Genomic DNA, 12,913 nt, shown 5'->3' with positions numbered 1-12,913 from the left:
GTTTTTATTGTTGTATTTTTGAACATGCTATGCCTCCAGTCTTTCCATTGTTAGATACATCATGGGGGGCAAGGGTCATCCAGAGCCATTTTCTCCATTTGACCTGCTAAAATAAGCACTATTTTTAAAAATTGTGCAAAATATGGTAGTGCCCATTGTTAGGTGCTATGAATATCATCTTGATAAACAAGGTGCCATCTGCAATCTGCATGCACACTTCGGGGTGAGATGCACCTGTAAGAGTCAGTGTGCCCACAGTGAACGGTATTCAGATTGTGCAGATGAGGCAGATATGACATCAGTGTACAATGCTATTTCAGTGATGGTGGAAATGCACTGAGCAGCAAAATTTGAGCCCCCCCGCCCCACCATATACCCACCCCGCCCATCAGTGTTGTTTAAAGGAATCATCATAAAATCTATTTGTTGATTTATTTCTTGTGGATGTTGCTTCAGTTTCATATGTATTTAGTGCTTTCTGTAACTGTTTGAAGTTGGGAGTGTGGTGTTGAAGGGGGCTTTACCTACAGCACATGGATTGCAGCAATTCAAGAAGGTAGTTCACTACCACCTTCTCAAGGGCAACTAGGGTTTCACAATAAATGCTGACCATTCAGTGATGCCCACATCCCATGATGATATAAACAAGCTTTCCCAGCTGTGGGCAACAGTGTGGCTTAGTGATTAGCACTGCTGCCTCACAGCACCGGGGACCTGGGTTTGATTCCACCCTTGGCAACTTTTTGGAGTTTGAATATTCTCCTTGTGTCTACATGGGTTTCGTCTGGATGCTCTGGTTTCTTTCTACAGTCCAAAGATGTACAGGTTAGGTGGATTGGCCATGCTAAATTGGCCACAGTGTTCAGGGATATACAGGCTAGGTGAATTAGCTATGGGAAATATTAGGCTGATAGGAATAGGGAGGAGTGTCAGTCTTTGTGGGATGCAGTTTGGAGGGTGAGTGTGGAATTCATGGCCCAAATTGCCTGTTTCCATACTGTATGAATTCCAAGATTCTACGATGGCATAGGAAAGAGTTGACATTAGCATCTGCAAGTGATGTATGTGCAGTCAGTGGCATCTTGCATCAAGGAAAGCCTGCAGTCCCCAGGAAGCTTAGTGTTTAATCCATCTGCATCTTTCTGGCAAGGGACTGTTAAAGGTAGTTACTTCTCAAAGAACAGAAAGCATCAACAAACTCCCTCATGCAGCATTGTGTAGCAATCTGTGCAATGTTCCAAATATCTTTAGCTCTGTCCTGGGTAGAATCAGATATAAAAATGCTCATCACATGTTCATCTTCATAGTCACTAGCAGTGTCGTCCTCATCCTGTCCTGGAGGCCAGGGGTGACAGTCTATTTCAGGATGTCATAGCAGTGCATTCTTCAGATATGGTGGGCAGGAGAATTGGGCTGGCATCCGATGAAGGCATCAAATGTGGGGGTGTGACCGGTAGTAATGGTTGGGACAATGTGGTGAGGAATCTCAGTGGATGCCAAGGAAAGAAATCCTCCTTGAAACTCAACAAAATTGACACTGAGCCAAAATATGACATGTTTTTTCCTGACATCTTTGTTATACAACTTGAACAAAGCAAGCAAAAGCGATAATGACTAATAGGTATATGGAACAGGTAAGATCATTCTAAACCACATATGATATATATGCAACTTAAATTTTAACAATCAGGATTAATATTGGATAATTATGAATTAACTCTGACAAATTGAAATAAACTCCTCACAGGCTACACTTTAAATGACTGATGTGGCAAAGACAGATCCCAACCTTGCGTCAATGTTTTTGTCAACCACCAAATCTCATTAACATTCTGTCTCCTTTGCAAAGGAATTCCTTTTCTTCACTTTTGAAGATTTAGACTTGGAATGCCCTAAAACATCTCCACCTCAGACCATCTTAACAACTGCTCATTTCTTGTTATTTGAGTCTGTATCTGAGACTAAGTTCCCCAGGACTCCTGAGACTGCTCCCAAGCATAGTTCTAGGTTTTAGCAAACAGCTAGGTTCACTGAACTGCTGCTAGATTTCCTTAAGCTTCAATCTTTCTCAGGTACATTAAGCAAATATTGCCTTTGGGCTTCCTTCACCCGACTCATGACTGCGCTAAACTCTAAGTAGCTTCCAGGACTACTTTTTAGCTCTAATTGTTTTCCACAGCCTGGAACCACCACTCCCTTGGACTTGTCCTGAACCTGAACTACATGGTCTGCTAATTGCAGCATTTATGCTGTCTAGCTACTTCTGCTTCAGCACTCTTTCAGTTCCAAGCTGCAAAAAATATTTTCCAACAAATATAGTCCCAGAAAAATTGAAATGAGAGAACCTTCCTAAGCTTCACATCTCCAAGATAACATAGCCGGTTCTGAAATAACCTTAATCTGACTTTTTGATTGAATATCCCTCATTTACGATTTCTTCTTTAATCTGATAAATCAAATGGGCTTTACATTTCAGAAATTACTGAATGTTTTTCACTGATTTAGCCTTAAATTCTAAAACAAACAATCCCTTTGAACTATCACTACTGCATGCAGTGTGGTCACCTTGTCTGTAGGCCAGCAAGCTCGCCTGCTGATTCTGATCCTGCCTTGAAAGTTGTTAACCACTTCATGCACATGACTCCAACATTTTAAATCTAATAGACTTCTATGTGCTTCACTTGCATTTATCCCATTTTCCATTATTAAATTTTAATTCCTAAGTAACATTTATATATGAAAACACGTGACCATAATCTAGATATTTACAATATGACCTATGCATCCACAATGGGAAGAAGCTTCATCTGTAAGACTATGGTGGAACATAGCGATACTATAACTTTGAATTGTACGCGTACTAAACAACTGATGCAGCACGTTGTAGACAGAGCAAAGCAACTGGCAACATCTGTGGAGAGAAGTCAAAGTTAACATTTCTGGCCCAGTGACCCTTCTTCAAAGCTCTGGTTTCTCTCCATAGATGATGCCAGACCTGCTGAGATTTTCCAGCAACTTCTGTTTTTGCCTCTGATCCACACTTCTTCTGGTCTTCTTTTATTAATGGAGAGAAATCAGCGTTTCAGGTCCACTGACCCTTCTTCAGAAGATCTCAGTAATACATTTTGCTGATACCAGTGCCCTTAAATCTGTAATTCGCCATTGCAGCTAAATATAGAAGCAGATGCTCTCAATCATTTTTTATATAAGGCTTCATGAGTTTGGAAGTTTCAATTAAGTGGGAGGCGCATTCTCAACTGTGTTCTCAAGGTTACCTGCCTTATGTTGTGAGATAGCAATCCCAGCTGATGTCTATTCATAGATTTCTACTTGGCGTGTCTTGAATTTAGCTAAATCAGGGAATAAGACTATTTCATGATCTGTCTCAACATCAGTATCCAGTTTGTCTGCCCTAGCTGTTTCATCATGTTATGCGTAACAAGGACATTGCATATCGTTGGCAATCATTTTTATCCTTTAGCTTTTTTACTAATTCCAACAGCTTTTTATTTCCTTATCCAACTGTAAGGCTCAAATGGAGAGCGTCAGTTGACTTAGTTGCCAAATCTGGAAGGACTCATGCTTAGTATTGCATCTTTCTACAATTTCCAATGCAACGCTGCTACAAATGGACCGAAGTTTTCTTTAAAATTACCAGTCATATTTTAGAAATTCCATAATGACTTCCTGTTTTACTCAGATTATAATTAAATGTATGTTGAGTAACTAAGATTGCTGTTTTCCAGCTTCTCAAACCTAAAGCCAATAAAAACCCAACCTCTGCGAATCCTATTTCTGACACCGCTGTTAATTTTAGGGGCTCGTGATCACAGTTACCTAATCTAGGCAGTCAATGACTTGCAGCAATTTTCTGATAGTTTATTGAGTTTGTTAAGAAGCAGAAGTTTTGATCTGATGCATTAGTTAATTAGACAAAGCGTACAACTGTGACAATTGAAAATGGTTCAGTAATACCAGAGGACAAATAGGCTGTTGGCACTGAATGTGTTAGTCTTATTAAACTTGTGTGGGTAGCATCCTGCTCTCTAGCAAAATGTTAGGCAGCTCTTCCCTGGAATTTCTTCTTCTTCGTCTGGCCCACCTTCCATCTGAGAAGACAACTAAGGACCGACTGATGAGAATTCGCCAATGAGAACTCCTCTCTGCCCTGACCACTTATTGTTATGCCATATTTCTGGAAGAGGACTATTTTCTTTGTCAATCAGTTGTTTGAACTCTTTTCAGCACTGCCCAAGAGACAGCTATACATGATGTCGGATGACAGTCATCACTTTGTTTGCCTCTTAATTTGGAAGTTTATTTACCATTGTTTGGAAGAACAAACACGTATTTTTGAAAACAACAGAGAGATAACAGAATACATTTCGCATTGGCTAAGTTGTTGAAGCCAGTTCAATGAGCATTGTGACCTTCATTTTTCCCTTCCTTCCCTTTTGTTTTCCCATGCTAGAATTTCGGAATGTCAATTACTGCTAGAAATAGCTATAAAATTAAATCTCATGCTAGGAAAATACTAGGAAAAGTCTGCTTTTAATTGGACCCCAATTTCCAACTGTAAAAATGATAATACAACACTAGTCACTCACAATATCGGTCGTGTCTACCCAAATAATAGTTCAATCAATTGGTGGAGGAGAATCGCACATCACAATACCCATGCCTAATTTTGTGTGGCAATGAATATTGTTTCCATAGCATTTCATCCAATGAATCAATAGGTTAGATTAGATTCCCCACAGTGTGGAAACAGGCCCTTCGACCCAACAAGTCCACACTGCCCCATGGAGCATCCCACCCAGACCCATCCCCCTCTAACCCTCACACCGCTGAACACTACGGGCAATTTAGCATGGCCAATCCACCTAGCCTGCACATCTTTGGACAGTGGGAGGAAACCAGAGCACCCGGAGGAAACCCACGCAGACACGGGAAGAATGTGCAAACTCCACACAGTAGTTTTGTGTAGGACAAAGCTTTATAGAGGCATAGACTATTTTCTAATTGGGGAAAGACTTCGGAAATCTTAAGCACAAAGGGACTTGGGAGTCCTAGTTTGGGATTCTCGTAAGGATAACATGCAGGTTCATTTGGCAATTAGGAAGGCAAATGCAATATTAGCATTCATTTCCTATGGGCTAGAATACAAGAGCAGAGAGCTTAGCCTGTACAAAGCACTGGTCAGTGCACAGTTTTGGGACTCGTATCTAAGAAAGGATAGGCTGGTGTTGGAGGAGATCCAGAGGGGGTTGACAGGAATGATCTCAGAGATGAAGATCTTGTCATTTGAGGAGTGGTTGAGGGCTCTGGGTCTGAACTTGATGGAGTTTAGAAGGATGAGGGAGGTTCTCATTGAAACCTAAAGATTGCTGAGATGCCTGGATAGAATGGACATGGAGAGGATCTTTCCTCTAGTTTTGGGGCAAATGGCAGGACAGGTTGAGTGTGTGGTTTGTATATGGGGATCTCAGGCTTTATAAATAGGGGAGAAGAATTCAAAAGCAAGAAAATAATGACCAGTCATGAGAAACCGCGAGTATAGTGCCTGCTCTGGGTGCTATTGTTTAGAAAGTTAAGATATTAGGAAATGGTGCAGAAAAGAATGGTTTCAGGGATGAGGAACTTCTGTTTTATGGATACATTGAAGAAGAAAACATCTGATAGATTTGCTTGAAATGAAAAGGGATTTGAATGCTCCCAATGGTGTAAGGATTGAGAACCAGAGGACACCAATTTAAGGTGACTGACAAAAAAAAATGACAACATGAAGAAAATCTTTTCATTCATAACAAAGGGTTTGAATCTGAATTGCCCAATTGTTGAAGCTAGAATTTTGTAATTGAAAAATATTTTATCAAAGCTTTCAAAGGAGAATCGTACATTTTTTTCGAGAGAAAAAAGTTGTAGGACTGTGGGAAAAGCAGTGGTGTGTAAGTTGGTAGTTTATCCTTGCAGATAACCTGCACGGACAATAATGAGCCAAACGTCCACTTCCTGTACAGCAATCATCTCTTGATCCTATGACAATGATCACTAGATGACTTTTCTGCTTAGTATCACATGGGTATTTCAGGCTGCTGTAGCAATATCATTCACTGCCCCACGCTGAATCAGCTATTTTGTGTTACCTGGAGTTAACTAGTTCCCAGTTATATGGCTATTACTTTTTCAGGCATTTTATTTACATAGTAATTAAATTGAGGGGTAGGTTATTTTTTCTTTGGAAGGGAGGCAAACAAATTTATTACTATAGCAGAAATAAAGCACAACATGAACCAGACAAATCAATGCAATAACATGGAAACACATTGTGAATAATTTCTCCAATTTCTCTTTACCTAGTCACCAGAGGAAGAAGGTTTAAATGGCATATTGTTGGGATTTCGGATTTACTACAGGGAGCTTGTGTATGAGGATATGCCTAGATTCAACATCCAGCCCATTGGGGATCCTTCTTCTCTGCAGGCAGAGTTAGCATGTAAGTAACAACTGATGGCAGACTGATCATTGGACAGCCTTGACATAATTCGAAAATATTTTCTTAAAGCCTTGTGTTGTTTTCATAGACATATCTGCAGAACTTTAAAGGTTGACTGCTTAGTTTTCGCTGAGTCTAACTTGATTGTGTCACTTTTGACAAAAGCAATAAAAATGCAAATATTGCTTAGATTTAAACATATAGCATCATTATCATATCAATTTTGGAATCCACCCTTCACCTTTCAGTGATATATACATTTTCTAACTTGACAGATCTAGCACTTGAGTTGATTGGAGAATGACTATGACCTTATTAATAAGATATATTTCTTGTTAATCTTTATCTCACAGGTGTTTTATAGTCAGAATTTAAATAAATTGATCACAGATTTATAGCTACAGCGAGGCTGTTTACACAGCATTTTTTTTTCAAAATGCTCTTCACTTTTATTCTTCTGATTCCACAATTCATGGTTCAGTTAGTGATGCATTCTACATCTTAATGTAGTATCATATTTTTATGTGTGTCACATCCGAAACAACTGAAAATACCTCAGTGCATTTAACAACAGAGAAAAAATGTGAGTCAAATGTGAATTAACTTAATGGCTTTAAATTATAACCTCCCAACATGCATTCAGTCTCAGAAGAGGAACAAAGGATCAGTGTGCAGATGCTCTGGGCATCATTAACATAAATAGCCTGAGCTACTGCCAGAAGTTGTGCTCCACAGGCAGCTCCCCTGAGCAAGGTAATCAACTATAAAACATCTGGTTCACCAGGAACAACCTTTAATAACTCCAGCAGGTTATATGTGCTGGGGTGTTGCAATTCCTGTGCAATTGTAGAAGCTCTGCAGCTCCTCGTGATTCTGCGAGATGGGGTTCTTAACAAAATTTCTTTTATTAACTTATCTGGCATTGGTGGCCTGCTTTTATGAGGGAGGATCATTGCCTTCCCCTATTGCAAAGTCATTACACATTGAGGTTATTTAGTAAATGTTATACACTTTTAATATGCAAATTGTGGGGCATAACAATTGTTTTTGGTATTCATGCAGAATGCTAAATTTTTGTTATCTGAATCTAGATGCAGACTGTCCCACTGCTAAATTCTAAGCTTGGGTTTCTTGTTATGGTTAAAACTAAGCATGGCACTTACAAAGTTTTAACCTCATGACTTTCTTCTGTAAGTGCATTCATCTCTGTCAATAGTCCAATTTACAGAGAACTAGCAGTGTCATAAAGCAAGAGTGACCTTCAGTTGCTTAATGTAGTACTTAAGGGAAAAGGGGGAAAAAAAACACACCTTTTTCTGACTTGTCTACCTTAAAAAACGTATGCTGATGACCAGTATGTGCTTCTGGCCAATTGGGACTCTCATTATCACAATCCCAGATCTCCAGCTTTGGATTGGATTTAGTTCATGAGCAAGAGTGCGGGTTTAGGGAGAAAAGCGATAAAGAGGGCGCGTTATGTTCAGGAAGAGACTGCACATCAAAGAGTTGGAGAAGGGGACAGGACTGGTGCCAGTTAGGTCTCATAGCACTACTGTGGAACAACAGGAAACAACGTAAACAACATGCAGCAAGATTGCAAACCCCAATTACCAGCATTAAAATGAATCAATGTGAAAGGTGACTTACTGGAAATGACCAAGTAGGAGAAGTAATGAAACAGAAATTAAGAAATTATAGTGTTAAACCCTGAGATGTCTATTATCGCACGACAGGAACGGTCCCTGAATTTTTCTTCACTTACACTCTCACTTATAAATTATGCATCTTTAGCTATATGAATGTGTTCTTTCTCAATGCAGAAATGGAAGGTCAACGTCCTTTAGCACTTCTAAGATTTCAATTTGAAAGCCGTAATGAAATATGAAATGCTTTTCAAGATATCAGTCAAAAATGATTCTTGTATCTAATTTTGCTGGTCAGCCCTTGTTAACAAAGCTTGTCTGCGTTTCCTTTTCCTATTTCTCCAAAGTGTTGCACTAGCTAGATTGCTGTGTCCCCTTTGCAGTGAGCATCCGAACACAGTCATTCTGAATGTAATGTTTTCAGGGTCTTAATAATAAGTATGAAGTGATCACGATAATGCTAGCTTGCATTTGTCAAGTTAATAATCACAGCAGGATATTGAGTTAATGCATATCCGTGCAGTGCCACATTTGAATAACGTAGATTGGCATCCATAATGCTCCAGTCATTGAACTTGTAACTTCAACACTGTGGGGAGCATGCAAGCAATAGTCTATCAAACATAGATAGTGCAAAGGTCGGAGCTGCAGCCATTTCAAATATCCTGATTTTAATGCAGAGCAATAGTCAGGTGGAAAACAGAAGGAAGTGGTGACAGGCCCATCCTTAACGTGCAGAAATAGAGCGTTGCAAAGCAAAAAAATTGTTACTGGGAACCCAAAGTGTGGTCTACGGCATAGTGTTAGGGGAATTTTCTCTCTTGTTAGCCCCACAATGAAAGTTCTTTTCAAAAAGGAAAGCAAAAACAATTTTACCTCTTCTAGCACCTCAAGGGGGAGTTGCAACAACTTCTCTGCACTGCATTAATACAGCAGTAATTGAAGCTTTCAGACTGAATATTTAAAGAAGAACCCACTAGCTTCCAGCAACATTCTGACTTGCTCAGAGAAGAGTATTAAAATTGGGATCTTGGCGAAGAGAGCAGGGCTTCATCAGGAAAATCTGATGAATGTTTCTAACTGCCTGGCTGTTTGATTACACCTGGCAATGTGTTTCAAAACAACATCAGGAATAGAATCAAAATAAATTCTGCTTTCAGGAATGCATTCTGAGTGTAAGATGCCCAATTGAAATAGATGGGGAGAAATATCTCAATTAGGAAGTAAATATTCTTGGCTTTACAGAAGAATTAGGTCTATGAACGATGCTGGCCTGATCAGGGGATGTAATTTTCATCCTGCTTCCTGAACTCCTACATTGATGCATGTAAAGCAAAGCAAACTCTCACATCAGCATTCAGCAACAATATCTCCCTCAAGGCAGCACATCTGTCTCTGTTCACATGGTTACTTAGTTTTTATAGTATATATGAGCACCTATTCCACTTTAAATACGTCTCATGTCATCATTTATGCTATTGATGGGACAATTTGATGACAGATTTGACCTGAATAGGCTCTCTCTGTGTTCAGCCGTTTGGTTTATTTTATTTTCGTGTTAGAATAAATCAAGAGAGGCTTTCAGGGAGTCCAATAAAAATTTCCAGGATAATCAGAAGGATTGAGAAAGTTGATCCAGGTGTATTCGTCTCGCAATGATGAAGGATTTAGAAACTAGGAGATACATTTATAAATAATTAAACAGGAAATTTGAGCAATATCCCTTTATGCACAATGAAGTCACTGAGGGAATTATTTTAAGTACTTGTAAAGAAACATTCAAATGTGTTTCAGGGGAACACCTGGATTGCTTCTTTTAGTGAGGAATCTGCTGGAAATGTACCGAACAAAAGTGCTGGGCCAAATGTCTCTATGTTAAATAGAGAATTTCACATTCTGTCAAAATGTTTCCTGTAACTTATTGCCCTTTTGTCTTAATTGACATTTTCCATTTGTTTTCACTAACAGCCCAATTCCAACTTAATTGAAGCTTGGTCAAAAACTGATTGTCATTATCTTATGCTAGTAAGGCATCATGATGACATCCAGAAAGTAACACCTTTGGACAGACTGTTTTTCACTAGTCTTACGCCAGTATACTAATCAGCATGGGGAAATGCTTTTCCATTGTAAGGAGATTTGATTGCTGTCAATTTAGGTATTGATGGCTTTCTTCGTTTGTTTGAAGTTCTCACAATGACCGGTTACCAGCTTTATCTTCAAATATAGTAAAAAAGAATTACTAAAAAAAACTTTGCGGCGTACCCTTTCTTCATAACAGTTAGCTATGACTGAGTGCCTACTGAGTCACTTAAGAGGGAAGTTAAAAATTCAGCATGATGGTTGAGAACTTGAGTCACGTATAAGCCAGAGCAGATGGATAGTACATTTCCTTTCTTGAAGGAAAATGGTGTAGCTGTTGGATTTTTACAACAATTGGACCTTCCATGCCAATGAGGCCATGTATTAATTTCAAGATACTCATTCCTTTGATTTATTAGTTCAGGCCTCTGGATTGCTAGACCATTAGCATAAAGCCAACATTTCCAGATCTAAGTTTCACATTTTATGCTAACCGAGCAACTGAGTGAAATCCTGGGTATAGTAATGGTATAGTGCGTTGATGTGACAATACACACAGTATATTAGAGGACAGAAATGATCTTAACCAGGCCATTAAGAATTGACACAAAGTAATTCTAAACTCATTCCTATATAGAAAGAAGGAAAACTAAAGACTGGTAACCAAGGAGCCGAATTATGCCAAATCCGTTGTTATACAGTGATCATGGACTTTAACTCCACTTTTCTGCCTGCTTCCCATATCCATGGATTCCCTGAGAAAGAAAGTATATTCAGTGATACATCCACAACACTTACAGTCAGGAATTTTTTTCCGTTTCACTGCTAAATTATTGTGTTCTGAATTTTGTTCCTTTTTCTAGATTCCCCAGGAAGGGAGAAAAAGATCTTTTTACCTACCCTGTTAGGTCTCTTTGTAATCTTGAATGATAATATAAGACCATCTCTCATTCTTCTGAACTCAAGAAAGCATGGAGCCAATTTGCTCAGCTACATCCCATTACCATTCAGTGAATGTTTACTGTACTGCTTCCAATGCAAAAGTATTATTTCTTAAATATTGAAACTGAAATTGCACACCATATTCTAAGTGTATAGAATCTTGGAATCCAAACAATGTGGAAGCAAGCCATTTAGCCTATTGAGTCCACATTGACCCAGTCAGTCCCACCCCCTACCCTATAACGCTGCAATTCCCGTAGCTAATTCAGCCAACCTGCACATACCTGGACACTATGGTCAATTTAGTGTTGCCTGTCCACTTGACCTGCACGTTTTTGCACATCTCTGGAATACATGGAGGAAACTCTTGCAGACAGTTGCCCAAAGGTGGAATTGAACCTGGGTCCCTGGAATTGTGAGGCAGCTGTGCTGATCACAGAGCCACCATGCTGCCATAAGATGTTGTTTTTCCAAAGCTCTTTGCAAATGTGGCAAGACTTCATTATTTTTACACTCCAGTCCAGTTGCAAAGAGGGCCAATATGCTATTTGATTTCTTAATTGTTTGCTCTACCTGCTTGCTGGATTTTACTGTTCCTTCTACAAGTACACCTACATTTCTTTGAAAATTACCATTTACAAATTTCACACCTTTTGAAAAATCTCTACTTTTCTATTATTGCAATAAACACGAGTTATCTTACTAAAGTGATGGAGTGCAGTTCAAAGTACGTGACAAAAGTTACCGAGCTTTCTCCTGGATCTGAATCTGGAAAGTGGCCTATGCTGTTCCCAGGGAGGCAGCCATATGCTCGCATACTGGAAACGCCACAGCAGGGAGCTTGTGGAAGAGCTCCTTCATCTTTTAGTCCAGTCTACCAGGAGTCTCCGATAGACCTGCCTGATGTTCCCCTGCCTACCTGTGCAGGTTGACCATGTTCCTTACGTCTGAGTGCAGGGACTTTCTTCTGCATGAGGTTGAACAGTTAGATATGTGATCGCCAGCAGTCCTCTGAGTGTCAGAGGTTTGAGCATTGTTCCCTCCATTGGCTGCAGACAAGGATCAATGATTTTCTCACTAGATTTGGCCTGCACATCTTAAATAATTGAAGTACCTCACTGATGTGACTGTTGCAGTGTTAGTGGAGGATGCAGGTGAATGTGGTATCAATGCTGAAGGTTCATGCTCCTCTTCAGAAATGCCACTGGTGCAGTGATGTACGGGATGTGGCCTCTTTCCTGCTGTGGTTCCCTGTCTGCTACCAGTCTGGATAAAAGAAGAGGGCATTAGTTGGTAAAGTTTCACCAAGGCTAAGTGTTTGTATTGGTGTTCATCAAGAAGAGCAGAGCATAATGTTGCTTTTACTTAGTTGGCACCTACTGCTGTCTCCTCATCCCAACAAAGGCAATCCTGGGTTTCCCCAGGCAGATCACAGTTGCTTCCCGAAAGTGATGAGGAGCCTGATTTCTGCCACTCCCCCACTGGTCTTGGCCCTCTCTACTGGTTGTGGGGCGGTTATGATCATATTAACATAAACAGCAGGTTTAAGTATGATGGGATGGATGCAGGAGCAGTTGGCATTCATGCATAACCATGTGAGGTGTCTTAATGAATGAGTAGGAAGCATAGATGCATGAAATATGGATGATACATTATTAGGATTTGAAGTTAAGGTTAAAATCAGATCATCCATGATCTAATTGAATGATGAAGCAGCCTAATTTTTTTCCTGGTTGGTACAGTGGGCAAG

General features: G+C 39.7%; 1 protein-coding gene across 1 annotated transcript in view; it reads left to right on the top strand.

The window, feature by feature from the left end:
• The window catches only part of sdk1a (sidekick cell adhesion molecule 1a), a 752,575-nt gene that overhangs the window by 659,638 nt on the left and 80,024 nt on the right, over window positions 1-12,913 (top strand). Inside the window, exon 33 of the mRNA XM_059653924.1 lies at window positions 6,361-6,496. Coding sequence (XP_059509907.1) covers window positions 6,361-6,496 — 136 coding nt within the window. The remainder of the gene's footprint in view (window positions 1-6,360; window positions 6,497-12,913) is intronic.

The sequence above is a fragment of the Stegostoma tigrinum genome, chromosome 23 (genome assembly GCF_030684315.1).
Source record: "Stegostoma tigrinum isolate sSteTig4 chromosome 23, sSteTig4.hap1, whole genome shotgun sequence".
In the NCBI taxonomy this organism is placed as follows: Eukaryota; Metazoa; Chordata; class Chondrichthyes; order Orectolobiformes; family Stegostomatidae; genus Stegostoma; species Stegostoma tigrinum.
Note: the sequence above shows the minus strand (reverse complement) of the source record. Positions and strands in the feature narration are given on the sequence as shown.